The 17,431-nt window shown below is 36.8% G+C and overlaps 1 protein-coding gene across 1 annotated transcript; it reads left to right on the top strand.

The window, feature by feature from the left end:
• Positions 1-16,674: 16,674 nt before the first annotated feature.
• LOC115929276 (uncharacterized protein K02A2.6-like) lies at positions 16,675-17,091 on the top strand. The gene has a single exon (XM_030997972.1). The coding sequence runs from the start codon at positions 16,675-16,677 to the stop codon at positions 17,089-17,091; it is 417 nt and encodes a 138-aa protein (XP_030853832.1).
• Positions 17,092-17,431: the final 340 nt, after the last annotated feature.

The following is a 17,431-nucleotide window of genomic DNA, read 5'->3' as shown; positions in this document are numbered from 1 at the left end:
AGTTAACAAAACAGAAAAGATGTAGCTGCTGCAAGCTTAACAACATACTAATGTATACCAGTCAGTCCTGATATCAGTATTAGTGTAACAATAGTCATATAGTGGGAGCATGAAGTTGAACAATTCATGATTATACATAATTATATATGTTTGTTTGAATAATACTTGTTATAAAGATAGTAGTATGGTACTCTCTGTCACGAATTATTATGTATACTGTTGTATCACATTCATTTTCTATTCTGTTTTAGAATTGGCTTTCACCGTGTGAATGCGGCTAACAATAAACACAATTACAATAATGATGAGGATTATTATTATCATCATCATAACTATTATTATTATTAATATTATAATTGTTATCATTATTATTATTACTATTATTATCATCATTATGACTTATTAAGTAAGCAAATGTTCCCCAAAACCTGGGGGGGGGGGATGATTGTACATGCCATCCCCCTCACCCCCCCCTGTTGTCTACGCCCCTGCCCATAACAATCAAACAATTCGTTTTTTTCTGAAGGTGTAATCGTACATATTATGAATCCAATAAAGCAGGCGTTGATGTGTTTGCTGAATGGTCACTGTAGAATGGTATAATTTCCTTAGTATTTATTGTTTGTGCTGCTCGTTTTGCAATTCAGTTTCAGCGCACAGTCACTCTCACAAGGTGCGAACCTCTCTCTGACGCAGTCCTGCATCACCGATTTGACGCCGCGTGTGCAACGTGTAGTTAAAACACAACTAAAACCTTGTCGGAATGCAAGAAAGACGGTCTGAACATACATAATCTGAACTCAATGGACCCTCTACTCTACTTCTTGTGAGTTATTTGACACAACCAGAGACTAGCTGATTAAGGTTCGATCTGCTCAAGACTTTATGTAATTGCGTTTAAAGAGAAGGTTGAGTTCTGGGAGAGGTGAAACATACTTTTACAAGTAACAGTTTAAAACGAGGCCCGAATTTTTTTTGCCACATGTTTGTGTAGTCCCATATACAATGACGTTTTTCTTTGAGCAGTATCTCGCTTAGTTTTGCTCTTTTTTCTCCCAGATTTTGGTATGTTATAGCTTTGGCTATACGAATTGTGCCTTTTGCTTTTTGACCAGGGCCCGTTACATAAAACTTACAATTGATAGTAAATTTGCCATCAATTACAACTACCATGGTAACATGACACAACAGCCAATCAAAATCAAGGTCACCATGGTAGTTACCATCAATGGTACGTTTTGTGCAACGGGGCCCCGATGTAAGGATCATGTCGAAAATTCAATTGAACTTTGAAATTGCGACTAAGCCGAGGCCATTTGTCGGCTTCGCAACAGTATAGCCACAATCAGGGTGCAAAACCATTTAAACTTGGATCCAAAAAATGAAGTATGCAATAGAGCAGTTTCAGCAACCCCAAATTGTTCATCCATACCCTAGGGTTAATACCCTGCAATATCCTGGAGGAAACTATTTTGGTTATCATTTTATGAACAGCAACACAACAGGGGGTGCTATAGGTATTAATACAGACACTACACAGAGCTACTAAAATGGAATTTTCCAAGCATTATTTATCTTAACACACAAATATTTTGCACTTCTGTGGGGAATTTATTGGCCATTTGTGAAAAATAAAAAAATTCACACTCACTTCAGTCCATAAATTAGATTCGGTATACACATCATAGATAACACAAGGCCAAATCTAATGCCATTTTGTCAAAACCTGAAACTTTTTTAAAAGCCAACCAAACATTGGTAAATGAGACAAATTCCAAACTTTAGTCCCATCTGTATACATATAAAAAAGCACCAGGAAAGAAGGAAGAAGAGAATAAAAAGGATGACAACCTAAGAAAAAAAAAAAGAATACAGGAAAGGATAAGAATTAGAAATAAGGAAAAGGAAGAATAATACAATTAAAAAGAGGATAATACAGAACATCATGTAGCATAATCAATGTGATATTAGACATAAGCATGGAAACCCTAGATATTTGAAAATACGAAATTAGAATGTACCTCATTATGTCCTTGTATATTATGTGGTGCATGATTCAATGTGCGTTCGGAGAAGATTGCACTGCATGCTTTGTCCTTGTATCGTATGTGCTGCAGGATATATTCAGTATTTTTAGAACCCAATTTTAGGAACTCGTTAAAATAGCGTTGGAAAATTTGGGGTCATAAAAAGACCACAGTCTGTACTTTATGAAGAGTATTTGTTCAACCAACTTAGTGGTATACTTGTTTCACCTTAGACAGTGTATGCAAAAAAACATCATAAAAAAGGCATATTAAAAAAGAAGTGATAATTAATCTATATGCAAAAATCATGGTGTAATCAATAATCATTTCTGATACGTTTATTCTATACTCGTCAGATATTTGATCGTTGTTGGTGGTGGCAATTAAACCAGTATTCGTAAAATCCTCAGATATAAATTCAAATGTCGGTAAACAAGTCAAAAGTGACCTCAGTCTATTTTTTCTCTCTCTCTTCATTAAATAGTAAGCTTAATTTATCGAGAGAAATTGTGAGCAAAAACGTAGACAATGAGATATTTAATTATTTATATGTAAATCCCCTCAAAGGGGGTGTCCTCAAAAGAAGGTATTTATCCATAGTCCTCAGGAGACACTAGTCATACGCGTACTGGTGTGCGCGCAAATGTTTATGTGTGTGTGGATATTAACTAAAATGTAGTGACTTATACATTTTGTAGGTAGGCAAGTAAATGATTAAAATAATGTATTTTCTCATGTAACGTACATATTTGATGTCATAGACAGCTTTTACATTGTTAACATTTATTTTAGAACGCTGTTACCCAGAAAAGGAGGTACAGTTTGGCTTGCACGCCTTGCACGCCTTGATATTACTCATTCTGTAGTGTCCGTAACAAAGATCTGTAGTGTCCGTAACACTGGCTCCTACTCTTTTCTACCCTCTGTATTGAAACTAAAACACAATGATGCATTTAATTTGATACTTTATTACATCTATCTAAAATTGTTGAAATAAAATACTGAAATTGAAGTCAATTTTTAAAAATCTTAAATTAAATTCATGGAAAATAGCTTATTTGTTTGCGAAATATTATATCCAGGAGAAAACCTTTCAGGGAAAGAGAATTTTTTTATTCACTGAGAAGAGCACCTGTGTCAAATCAAAGTGTGAATTAAAAATTAGTAGTATTTAGTTATCAAGCTGTACTTTTACACCACCTCACACTTGTGTTTCGGACACTACAAATTCCATTCATTAAATTGCAACAAAAAAAACACACAACTGTTATGCTTAGCCGAATATTATTATACCACAGCTAGTCCCCGGGGGTAGTTACACAAAGCAAAGTATATAAGAACTTTGAAAACATTGTCATATAGCAGGAATGACACCGTTACGGACACTACAGGAACTTCTGGACAAAATTTATGATCGGAATGTTTTCATATATTTTTGTAAAGTTTGTATCTATGTTTGATTTTTTTTTGTGATGATAAGACATCATGTTACTCAGAAAATACCAACTAGACCTGCAATCGTGTCACAACGATATGCGTGCAATGACGGGCGATGTGGCACTAACGGTCGTCTATACTAACATAACCATAAACAGTATAATATGGTGTCTAAAATGCCCCCTTGACATATTATAAAAACCATTTCAAGGAAAAAAAAAGATCGTTCTGGGGGCCAAAAGTGTGAACCCGATTTGCCCTATAGACAATGCGTGTAATGCATGGGCGGAAAATGTACAGGATATGTATTATGACCGGATCGACTTTAAAAAACAAATTCTCTCTCTTTATGTCTTTTCATGGCCTTTTTTGGTATCATTGGAAAGAAAATTTCGTGGTTGTTATGGTAAACTACTCTATTTTTTCTCTGATAATCCTATCGAAACACGTGATGCAAAAAAGATTAATAGGACAAAATGGCGTCCAATTTAAAAAAATCCGGCTTCAAGGTGCCCTGCGTATTGCAACTCGGAATGTCACTGCAAATTCTCAGGCAAAAAAGGAGAACGTTTAGGGAGCGAAAAGCAGTCTGAAAAAAATACGTCATAGCCGATACGTGTTATATTCGGACGGAAACTCGGTGGAATTCGTATAGTGACACTTGTCCAAATGCGATGTACTCACAATTTTATGTGTGAACATATACCATACTTGGGGTGCGTTTATCGGGTCTTGCCACTATATATGTACATATCGAACCCCGCTATTGAACCCCACTATAGAACCCCACTCTACGAAAGTTATTTGCGGGATGTCGCGTTTATCGTCTCTTCACGATTTAAAATAAAGGCCTTGTCTCTGCGCAGCTGCTTTGCGCCGTTTGACCCGGGAAGCAGACAGTTTCTCAGAGGTCAACTTCACACACATGCGTGTACACAGCACATGGTGCGCGCTAGCCTTCGAACCGGGAATTAACCTGGGAAGGTCCGATTTGTATGTGGGGTTCAAAACAGCTTTGCGTTTATCATCTCTCAGAAACGTGATTCTGGCTGTATGTCACATTCAAAACACACTTTTTTGCGTCTTTAGATCTGCCCATATCTAGAGACGTTTAAAAAAGGCTTTGCGTTTATCACCTTAAAAATTTGCCTGAAAGACGTTTGAGAAACCTGATTCTAGGCAAACATTTGGTCAATAAACGCACCCTTAGTATCATTCGAAAGGGCACTTCATTGCAGTCAGTTTGACATCAATGTCTTCTGCGCGCAATGTACTGCACGCATCAAACGCGCTATTACGTAATGCATAGTAAATTCATCATTTTTGGTAATAACTTTCCGCTGACATAATCGAATTTTGCCAAACTTGGCAGACAGTTGTCACATATACGGATACATATGTCTGCGAAGGTTCATTGATGTAGGTATAAAGATCGCCGTTTTAGAGCAAGTTGAAGTATTTCGGAATTTTCTTGAAAATGGCTAATTTGTAGGGCAATTTTCTCAAATTTGGTCAGAGTTAAGGTATATAATTTTGTATATGCATGGTTGGGAAGGGCATATCTTCAAGTATCTAAATCCAAAAAAATGTACGGGTTTGCCAAACCATAATGGAGATACGGCCACAGAAAGAAAGCCAATTCCCAGAACTCTAGAGGGCGCTATTTATCTTCTGCATAGCCATTGGAGCGTGAAATTTGACATGGCTGTGTGCAGTTATAAAATAAAGATACTGTGAGATTAAAAAAAAAAATGGAATTTATATGAGAAAGTTATGGCAGTTTTAGATTTTTAGGGGTAAATTTTTCAAGAATTTTAGAGATTTTTGGCGGAGTCGGTTTCATATATATATCTAAAGAAATTTGTTAGAAGTTTGTAGGATCTAGGATAGTGGAGATAGGAAGGAAGAAATAAAGCCCTAAAAATGGACCAGAAACAGATAAAATGGTGCCTGGACGGTTATGCATGAGAGATTTCGAAAATCGAAGAATGTAGTGACCGGGATGAGATGCTAGAGATGATGCCTACGAAATTTGAAAGGAAAAGGACTTGAGGAAAGTACCTAACTAGGAATAACAAGCTCTACGTGCAAAACGAATGGCATTTCCGGACGATAAGGAAAAGGAGGATAAGTATATTAAAGGGGCAGAAAGTGAACGAAAACAAGGCAATGACCAACTAATAAAATGCTATAATATATGAATTATAGAGTCAAAATTATGCACAAAGCTGTTTTTCAAAAAAGCGTTACGCTTGTCTCTCTTCACAGAAATAACCACTGTATCGCAATTCTTGGGTCAATTCTCAAGCTGTAAAAAAATACTCAGTGGATATAAAAAAGGATAACAACATGGCATGAAAAATATGGCATATCTTGTGTATAGTAACACCTTATGAAAAAAGACACATTTTCAAAGTGCAAATTGGTAACAGCCAAAAAGTGGTATTTTTGGCCCTCTATTACCATTCTCACACAACCAACACAAATGAAATTCAAACACAAGTTGCTGCCTGATAAAGAAGTCATATGGTCCAACATTTCAGATCACAAGACATTTGATTAAAAGACTTTGTGTTTCCAGGAGAGATGCGTATCACGGTAGGTAGAATAGTTGCACCCTGATTGTGGCTATACCGAAAGTCTAAGCGAATTATCTATTAGTCTGTTGTGTATGACGTCTGAAATTAAGACTATGCATGTCTTGACTTGTAATTTTATGTATACGCATTGCCTGATGTACCGCGCGCAGTTTCCATCGACGCCTTCATCGAATAAAATCCATGCTACAAACATGTAGTTTTAAAGTTACGAATAAGTCTTTATTTGTCATCTTTATTTGGCTGAACAGCGACGAGGTCGAGATGATTAGTTTGGTTTGCCGCAGTTTGCTGAAATAAAGACTTGAAAAAAGTCTCTCCAGCGGAGACCCGACATTTTTTGGAATTAGGCCTGTACACGTGCAGTTTTTTTATGGACGCTTAGCCGTACAGCACGTACAGCTATGGATAATTGTGCATCAAGCCACCATCATGTAGTCACCAAATGAACCGAACTAATGCAGCCGAGTTAGCCTAATTTGGATGAAACACTCTTTAGCCAGGAGATCGAGCCGTTGATCGTAGGTGAGCCAGTTTGTTTTGCTGATGTTGCCTCATCAGTTTAACTTTATTAATCGCAGTTGGATGAATGGTGAATGGATGCCCCCAGCCTAACTTTCAACTTAACGATCAACCAGTGGCAGTGCTGCAGTAGTACTACAGTAGGCCAACTCAGTGGCAGTAGCCAAGCCCATGCAAGCTCCAACCAAGTTCAAGGTCCAGCCCAGTCATCCCCGCCAGCCCAGCCAGCCCCGCATTGTTTCAGAATCCAGGTTCCTGCAAGTTGATCTAGGCCTACTGCAGCGTAGACTAGAGAAGGAAGTGTTTTAGCCTGAAAATTGAAATACTGAAGTTGTTACTTCATGATTTCCTTCAATTTAGGACCAGGATCTAGTTCAGTGACAGTGTCAGTTCATATTTTCGGACTAAAAACCCAGCCAAGTGAAAGCCAGCCCGCTCATCATGAATTGATGGTGATGTTGATGCAAGCAAATAAACATTAAGAAATCATTTGATATTATTGTCGATTGTCATGATGACTTTGTTTTGTAATTGAATGTAAGGACCAGTCCCAGACCAGGATTAGTAACATTACAAGGTAAAGTGTGATTCAAGAGTGAAGATGTGGATCTAAGTAGGTCTACAAGTTTGGAGTTAGACATTAGTCTCAGGTTTTTACAATGTGAATAACAGTAGAACCTATTAACAATCAGACAATAATTACAACAGGTCTAGTCTTTGCAGTCTAGTCCAGGTCTAAAGTCAAGAAATTTGTTCTTCAGTTGTAAACAGCCAAGATCTGACCGAGACAATTAAATCAGCCTTTGAAACCCTGCTTTATATACAGACAAGTTGTTCGTCGATAAATTTGTCACAGCAATGAAGTCAAGCAATCGCTCGACTTCGACATCGAATCCCGAGACGCGAGAATCGTAGCGCTTGAAAAGGAAATGGAACAACTAAAAGCCGAGAAAATGTCAGCGATTCATGGCGACTTGCAAGACGTGAGAGGATCCATGGACGACCTAGAGCAATATTCCCGCAGGAACTGCTTAATCTTTTCAGGTGTAGAGGAGAAACGAGGAGAAAATACAACAGAAGTGATTTTATTTATTTATTTATTTATTTCTGATCTTTTGACAGGGTAGCCCATTCACCAGCAAGTAGTGGTCTTCCATGGGGCCCTGAATGAACATATTTACATCGTTTATAACATTTATACAGAACACTTACAAAAATAATACTCGTTTGCAAAATAAACGTATATCATAAACCTAGTAAACAGGAATGTCAATAGGAAAATATTAATTAAGTCGCAATTATGTGAATAAGTCATGTAAATATTACAGAACATGCACGTAGTGTATATACGGCTGAGCCATTCACAAATTACAACTTTGTTTAAACAATCTCTTAAATGAATTGACAGAGGAAGCCGTTCTCAATGAATTATCTAGCTTATTCCATTCAAATATGGAAGAAACAATTGGGCTACACTTATAACAATCAGTGTGAAATCTAGGCACACGTAAACATCCACTGTCTATTTGCCTTGTATGATGCTCATGTACATCATTAGGATTGATTAAGCCTACCTGAAGGTAAGAAGGTGCTAAGTTATGAACGCATTTATATATCATCATAACACGACTTAACTCAAACCGCTTGTCTAGTGTCATCCATTTAAGACTTGTGAACAAATCAGCCGACGGTGTGTCATATGTCTTGTTCAATATTATTCTTGCGGCCCTCTTTTGAATTTTTTGCAGCTTAGTTGTATGAGAATGAAATCGGTTCGACCATACAACAGAGCAGTAATCTAATCGTGGCAACACTAGACTGTTATAAAGTAACTTTAAGGATTTTTGAGGCAAAAAACTCTTTGCTCTCTTTATCATGCTAATGTTTTTCTGGGTAAGTTTACTTACGTTTTCGATTTGTTTAGACCATTTCAATTCTTCATCTATCAAAAGTCCTAAGCATTTGGTGAATTGAACTCTTTTGATCAAATTGCCGTTTAATGAAATGGTGAAAGATTCAATTTTCTTGAGATTAGCAAGAGAGCCTATTAACATGACACAAGTTTTTTCAGTGTTAAGAACAAGACGATTTTCCTTAATCCATGCCATGACTCTGTTTAACGCAACAGTTAATTTTTCTTCCACAACAGTTGCATCATTTGCACTGACGGTAAGTGTCGTATCGTCAGCATACATATCTATGATACCTTCAGGAGTACATTCAGGTAGACTATTAACATATATTGAAAATAAAAGGGGACCAAGAATTGAACCTTGTGGCACACCTAATTTGATGGTTGATGGATGCGACTTGGCTCCTTTAAATTGGGTCACTTGTTGTCGATCCCCTAAATATGATTTGAACCAATAAATAGTCCTATTACTACACCCTATACAAGCTAGTTTATGTAGAAGTAGCTCATGGTCAACAGTATCAAAAGCCTTACGAAGATCTATGAAGGCAACTCGAGAAATCTCTTTGTTATCAATATTCAACGACCATTGATTTACAAGTTTTGCAAGTGCAGTAGCTGTTGAATGTTTAGGTCTAAAACCAGACTGATTAGGGTGTAATAATTGATTCACGTCCAAGAATTCACTGAGTTGTTGGTGGACGGCCCTTTCTATAATTTTACTCACGATAGGTAATATTGAAATGGGGCGGTAATTATTCAAAGAAGAAATATCTCCAGATTTGAATATTGGTACTACCCGAGCCTTTTTCCATTCACGTGGAACAACTCCTGTAGACAGGGATTTGTTAATGATATCACAAAGAGACTCTGAGATAACATTCTTCGTCATCTTTAAAAGTTTACAGCTGATGTGATCTTCACCAGTTGCTTTATCTATACTCAGATTATCAATCTGTTTCAATACAAAATCCTCAGTAATCAAATTTAAATTAAATTGCGAATGAGTTGGACCAATATTATTTTCCTCGTCTACTCTCAGTTGAGACTTATTCCTTCGCAGGTCCTTTGTAATCTTAGTAGCATTAGAAATGAAAAAGTCATTAAAAGCTTCAGCAATATTTGCATTGTCTGACACATTAGCACCATCAACATTTATGCTATTGGGAGATATAGGTAATGACTTAGGCACAAGGTTTCTCAAACATCTCCACATTTGCTTACTATTGTTATGATTTTGCGAGATCTGGTCTGCATTATATTCTCTTTTTCTTTTCCTCATGAGATGAATAACTGTATTCTTTAGATATTTGTAGGTGTCCCAAAGATCATCACTTTTGTTAGCTTTAACAGCTTTGAGAACTTTATCACGTTCCGTCATAAGCTTAACAATCTCGTCAGATATCCATGGACATGCCTTTTTTCTTATCCGCTTTTTACATACTGGTATGTGCTTGTTGATTATATTATTGAATAGAGTCAACCACATATCCCACGCAACATCAACATTATCTATATCTTTTATGACCTGCCAAGGAGTACTTCTCAATTCACTGTAAAATTTCTCCTCGTCAAGATTTTTAAACGAGCGAAATTCTGCGTATTCAGATTTGTTATGGATCTTTGCACTAAAATCGCGAACCGTATACACCAAATAATGATCACTTATGCTAGTTTCAAATATTCCCCATTCATTGTAAAGTTCCTTGTCTGATACAAATATCAAATCAATTAAAGTAGAAGAGGTATTTGTAACTCTTGTGGCAGTATCAATTAGCTGACTTAGCCCGTACATATTCGTATAAAAAATTAACTTTTCAGCATTCAGATCAAGTTGGTGTGGCATACAATCACAATTGAAATCACCTAAAATAATACAGCTCATATCTTGCGAGAGAGCAGCGTCCATATTTCCGTCTAATTCCTCAAAGAAATCAACGTGAGAATTTGGAGGTCTGTAAAACTCTCCAACCAGGATGGGAGACTTATTTGGATAATGCAATTCAAACCAAAGGCATTCTAAAGTAGATGAAATCAAATCATCCCTTCTTTTATAATTGAACCTCTTGGATATATATACAGCCACACCACCACCATGTCTCGTACGGTCTCTACGTAATAAAATATAATCATCTATATACAATTCAGAATCATCAATCATGGAGTCGCAAAATGTTTCATTTAAACCAATAACATCAAATGATGCATTTCTCAGAAGTAATCTAAGTTCGTCAATCTTAGCAACTAAGCTATGAATATTCAAATGGGCAAATTTTAAGCCCCTGTTTCTAAACGGAGGGACTGAACCACCTTCCAACTGTTTAATGCTACTCTTATTCAGTTCATGAGATTGATCCTGAAGATTATGATGTAGTATGCCAGTACCAGAGACAGAGTTTAACAGCATGTTGCCATGACGAGACGTAGATGCTCGTGCCACCCCTGTTGAGCTTTTGTCAGTGGAAACATTGGAAGAGCAGGTGCAGACTTTAGCCTCCCTCTCGGAGCAATCATCTCGAAATCCTGCGTTGAAGATCCAACAACTTCAGCGTAGGACATTTGCTGAGTAGGTGTAGGTGGCCCTTGAGGTCGCTCAATAAAGTGGCGTAGATTCGAGGCAAGAACAGCTTGTCCTGCCTTATTGATGTGGACCCCATCTCTGCCAAGGTGCCTGTCACCTATGTTTTCGTTGTCAACGAAACCCCATCTCCTTTCACGGGCAGCTCTTCTCAATCGCCCATTAACCCCGTCGACACTGCGCCTCTGGTGAACTGATTCCCATCTGCGGTGTATAACACCAGATAAGCATACATCACAGCCTTTTGCTGCAATCACGTCTGTGATCAGAAGTCTATGTCGTCGAAATCTTAGCGTCGAGGTCAACGTTGCTGATGTCGACCGGATTCACAGGCTTGGTCCTGCTCGACCGAATGGCGAACCACCGGAGAACGATCGTCGACCATCGACTTCGAGAGCGACAACAAAGGCAAGAAACATCATTGTAAAGTTTAGCAACTACGGTGCCCGCGAGAGAATTTACAGCGGACGGAAACGTCTGAAGAATTCTCCAGCAATTATCCGCGTGTGCATCAATGAAAACCTGACGAAAATCGGATCGAAGCTGTTGTGGAAAATCAGAAGAACAACCAAAAATACAGAACATCGAGTATGGACACAGGATGGTGTAATCATCGTCAACAAACCTGGTGGTGGACGCATCAAGGTAACCCGTGAACGTCATTTTGCTAGATTATCTGAACTAAAGTTTAATGAATGATTTCGGACATTTTGAACTGTGATGCATAAAGCTTTATCTTAATTTTCTACTTTTGCTCGTTAAATATTATTATTGATTTCATGTATGTTCGTTTCAATACTGCATTCTGTTTAAAATGCGCTGTACTATTTGTTATAAGTGCACAAAAAAGAATCAATCCATATATGCTTGTTCATGTGAAAGTATTTGTCATGTGACATGTGCTAAAGCAGAATCATTTGCATTACCCTGGATATGCCAACCTTGTTTAAGTAAAGCAATTCCTTTTAATCACATAGTTGATGATTTAGACTTTAAGTTCGCTATTCATACCTTTTTTTCAAATAGACCACCCTTCATTTCATAATAGAAGTCACGATGATTTACAATTTGATATTTTCTCCCTGAATGAAGTGATGAGTTCCCGGTTAGATGACCATATTTCTGATTGTAATTATTATTTCAATGACACCTTCAATGTTAAAATTAATAATCGAAAATCAGAAAGTCAATTTGTATTGTTCCACTTGAATGCTCGAAGTCTTATTTCAAAGTTTTCTCATGTTCAAGATTAAATACATACACTTCACCACGACTTCACAATATACGCATTTACGGAAACCTGGTTTAAGGGAGACCCACATTCATTTTATAGTTTGCCTAATTACAAACTTATTCAAAAACATAGAATTGGTCGTGTAGGCGGGGGTGTGTGTATGTACGTCAGAGACAATGTCACCTTCAAACCAAGGACGGATTTGGATTTTTGTACTTCAACTATAGATACTGTTTTTATTGAAATCGTAAAGGAAGGGAAGAATTTAATCGTTGGAACTGTATAAAAAATCTCCCGATACTTGTGGTGCAGAGTTTAATGACCATCTTGAAGAATGTCTTGGTAAAGTTAACAAAGAGAATAAACAATGTTATATTGCTGGAGACTTTAACTTTGATTTACTTAGTTACGCCCTTCATTCGGATACCAATGCATTTATCGATAAAATGTACTCCTCTTTTCTCCCACTTATCACGAAACCAACCCGTTTAACAACTAACTCATCTACTTGTATTGATAATATCTTTACGAATGTTTTGAATAAGCCAATCCTGCCTGGTATTTTGTATTCAGATGTGTCTGATCACTTTCCCATCTTTCAAGTAACGAACTCTTTACCACCAAATCACCACACCCACTTGAATAGGAACAATGCGAGTCAAGTTAAACACCGAATAAACTTAAACTCATTGTGTGAAGATTTAGCATTGTATGATTGGTCCTTGGTAACATCCAAAACCAATGTCAACGAAGCTTACGATACCTTTATTCAAGATTTTAAAAAGATGATTTCAAAGCATTCGGAAACAATACCTGGTAAGGATAGACGTAGATCATCAAAAAACCATGGATTACGAAAGGCATTCTTAAATCCATTGGTAGAAAGGAACGCTTGTATAAGCGGTATTTAAAACTGAAAAACCCCTCCGTGAAGAAAAAGTATACATCTTTCAGAAATAGGCTTACTCACATTATACGTGTCTCTAAAAAGAACTACTTTGCTGAAAATCTTGAATCAAATCGCCACGATTTAAAGAATACTTGGAAAACTCTGAACAACCTGCTTGGTAAAGATAGTAAATCGAAATTACCCTTATTCATTCGTAGAGATGGTGTAACGCTTACTGAACCAAAAGCAATTGCAAATGCATTTAACTCGTTTTTCGTTAATGCTGGTTGTTTTGATGATCCCCAGACCCCAGATGCTTTCGTGACTATTTGAAAACCAGCGTAACACATTCTTTGTTTCTTTCACCAACAGATCGAAATGAGATCTTGAAGTTATCCTCCTCCTTGAAAAATAAACACTCATGTGGGGTGGATGATATGTCACCATACGTTATAAAGAAGTTAATTTCTTATATTGTTGAACCTTTAACCCATGTGTTTAATTCATCATTTATGTCTGGAACATTTCCTGAATCAATGAAAGTTTCAAAAGTCATACCTTTATTTAAAAAAGGTGATATACATGATTTATCGAACTATCGCCCAATATCATTGCTTTCGACTTTTTCCAAGATTTTAGAAAGACTAATGTACAATCGATTATTTACTTTCCTTCATAAGCATTCATTTATTTTTTCGGAACAGTTTGGGTTTCGAAAATGTTATTCAACAGAGTCAGTTTTACTTTTTGCATCCGAACTTTTGTACAAATTTTATGAAAAGAAAGAGATAGCTTTAGGAGTGTATGTATACCTTAGCAAGGCATTCGATTGTTTGGATCACAAAATCTTATTAAGAAAACTAAGTTTTTATGGAATTAGAGGCATTCCATTAGAATGGTTCCAAAGTTATCTGTCTAATAGAACAAAATATAATGAATCTGACTCTGAATTGCTATTAATGAAGCAAGGTGTTCCTCAAGGTAGTATCTTGGGCCCGTTATTATTATTGCTCTTCATAAATGACATTGTTGAGTCTTCAAGGAAATAACATTATGTACTGTATGCCGATGACACAAACATCTTCTATTCTGGTAAAAATTTGAAAGACTTAATTTTCGAAGCCAATGTTGAACTTCAAAAGGTTGCTAGCTGGTTTTCAGCAAATAATCTAAAAATTAATCAGACCAAAACAAACTTCATGATATTTAACTTTGGCAAAAAGAATGATACTTTAATTGAAAATGTTAATCTAACAATAGATGGTAACTGTATTGAACAGGTATAATTTGCAAATTTTTTAGGAGTTGGCATTGACAACAAACTTACATGGGCAAAACACATTGAATTAATTTCCAGGAAGATTCGGTCCCAAGTCGGTGTAATGAATAAGCTCAAAAGTTTTCTACCATCCTCTACCATGCTTTCTCTATACTAAACCCTCATATATCCTTATATCAAACTTCAAAAGCGGGCTGTTCGGTTGTGCTGCAACGCTTCCTTCAGGGCGCACACCTCTTCATTATTTAAATCCTTAAATTTACTCAAACTTCCAGATATTCTTTCTCAACCGACTTTATTATATATGTACAAACTCCAAAATGATTTGCTACCAGTAACGTTTTATGACAGTTTTCATTTGAACTCGGATGTCCACTCCTTTAATACAAGAAGAAGAAAAAAGACTTCCGTCTACCAAAATTCACTTTCTCATTTTTGCAAAATAAATCAATTAGATATCAAGGTCCTCACAAATGGAACTCCATGTCAAGTTATTTAAAGGGTATTAAGAACCACAACGCATTTAAACTTAAACTGAAAAGAACAGTACTTGCCACTTATTGATATATTGAAATACATAATTGATTCATATATTTTGTAAGCATGTAACATTATTATTATTATTATTATTATTATTATTATTATTATTATTATTATTATTGTATTGTATCGTATTTCATCGTATTGTATTGTATAGTATATGTATGTTTTTATGTTTGGGGTTGCTTGTTTACAAGTTTTTAACTTATTTTAGCAATCCCGGTATTTATAATGATTTCATTTGTAATGATTTCATTTTGATGTTTTTAATCTTTTGCCGAATAAATGTGAATTTGAATTTGAAATTGTTTGTCAAAGAAATGTGTATGTTTAGATACAAGATTTAAGTCCAGCATTTATGCAAGTTTTTGTTATGGTATAAAATTGTTCATTACAAGTTAAATGCTCCTTGCATAAATATGGCAGCACAACTAATGTTTGATAATGTCCCTCAGTTGGACTCAGGGTATAAATTTGAAGATTGGACTGAGGTTCTTGAGTCATGGTTTATAGCTAATGATATCACAGCAGATGAAAAGAAGAAGGGTATATTCTTGTCAGGATTAGGAAGTATACACATGATGCACAGGTTTGAATGCGTCGGTAGGGATTGTGTGCACAAGGTACCTTTGAATGGTTTTAGACCAAATTTAAAGGTACCACGTGCACACAATTCCACCAACCCACGAATTAAATCTGTGCATCATCTGTTTTATAACATGGGGCTCTCAACATTGTCAAAAATACAACATTTTGTTATTTTACCTTTTACCGGATGCATGGCAAAATCATGCTTTCCGGTAGTACCGGACGCATGATTTTGCATAATTTGTCTGTTCTTAGTGCAATGGATTAAAACAAATGTAGAATGACTAAGGCCTAAACCTTAACAAAATAAAGTCGGGCCTCACTGACCTTAACATGAAACCTTAACAAAAGAAAGTTATTAAATCAATAAAACCTTATTTTGCAAGCTTTTTTGAGTTTTGGGAATGTGCAGTCTAAATTAGAAGAGGTCTGGATCTTGTCCAAATCAATTACAGATATTGAGACTGTCCATCATCCTTGGTCTGAATAAATTTCATAGATACTTACATGAAAGGAAATTCACTATAGTCACAGATCACAAGCCCTTACTTGGCTAATTTGGAGACAAGCCAGCAAGCCCGATGGCCTCAGCAAGACTGTCGAGATCTGACACATGATCATGTCAACGTATGATTACACCCAGGCGCGTACGCAGGGGGTGGTTTTGGGGTTAAACCCCCCTCGAGTTTTTTTTATGTGTATGTTTTATGTATGTTTTTTTGGAAAACCCCCCCTTTTGATTTTAAAACCCCCCCTTGAAAAAAATCCTGCGTACGCCACTGATTACACCATTGTATACAAGGAAGGCAAGAGACACCAGAATGCCGATGGATTGTCCAGATTACTAATGCCTTCAACTGATGGAAGTAAATGGCCAAATGAGGACTTAGCAGAATTGAGTGATCTGCAGCCAGGAAGAGTCAACGTGTTGTTTGACATAGACTCTCGACCAGTTGATGCGAGTGAAGTGAAACAAAAAACTGACAAGGACCCAATATTGCAAAAGGTCAAACATAACGTTATGCAAGGATGTCAAACATAACGTTATGCAAGGATGTCAAACATAACGCTATGCAAGGATGGCCAAGTTCCAGGAATTTAGATGATGAAGTTCGCCCATTTGCTCGGAAGAAAACAGAGTTGACTATAGAAGATGATGTTCTTCTATGGGGACAAAGAGTTGTCATACCCCAGGATCCTGATATGCGTACCAGGATAGTAGATGAGCTTCACGCTACACATCCAGACATAGTCAAGATGAAAGCCCTAGCTCGATCTTTTGTTTGGTGGCCCGGAATAGACAGATGCTTAGAGCAGAAGGTTCGTACGTGTTCAGTGTGCCAGGAACATCAGAACAACCCTCAAGCAGCTCCTATTCATCCTTGGGAGTTCCCAGAGAGACCGTGGATGAGAATACACATCGATTACCCCTCAATTGAGAACCAAGATGTTCTGATAGTCGTAGATGCACATTGCAAATGGATATAAGCTGTTAGAGTTCCTAATGCAACCGCTTCTGCCACAGTAACTGCTATGAGACGCCTATTTGCTACACATGGGATTCCGGAAACGTTGGTTAGTGACAATGGAATTCAAGTCATCTCAGAAGAATTTACCAAATTTCTCACTGACAACAACATAGAACATATGTGCAAACTGCCCTCACCACCCATCAAGTAATGGCTTAGCAGAGAGAGATGTTCAGATAGTAAAGAGGTGTTAAGAAAACAAGTGGAAATAATTTGGAGATGCGAGAATCCAAAAATTCTTAATGACATACTGGATCACAACCCATGAAACCACCGGTACATGCCCAAGTATATTTGTA

This window comes from Strongylocentrotus purpuratus, unplaced genomic scaffold (genome assembly GCF_000002235.5).
Source record: "Strongylocentrotus purpuratus isolate Spur 01 unplaced genomic scaffold, Spur_5.0 spur5_scaffold_4, whole genome shotgun sequence".
NCBI classification, from domain to species: domain Eukaryota; kingdom Metazoa; phylum Echinodermata; class Echinoidea; order Camarodonta; family Strongylocentrotidae; genus Strongylocentrotus; species Strongylocentrotus purpuratus.
The sequence above is the reverse complement of the archived record's forward strand: the minus strand, read 5'-3'. Positions and strand labels throughout refer to the sequence as shown.

What these genes read in the sequence shown, in the direction of transcription:
- LOC115929276 (XM_030997972.1), top strand. Translation starts at nt 16,675, where the DNA reads ATGCAAGGATGGCCAAGTTCCAGGAATTTAGATGATGAAGTTCGCCCA.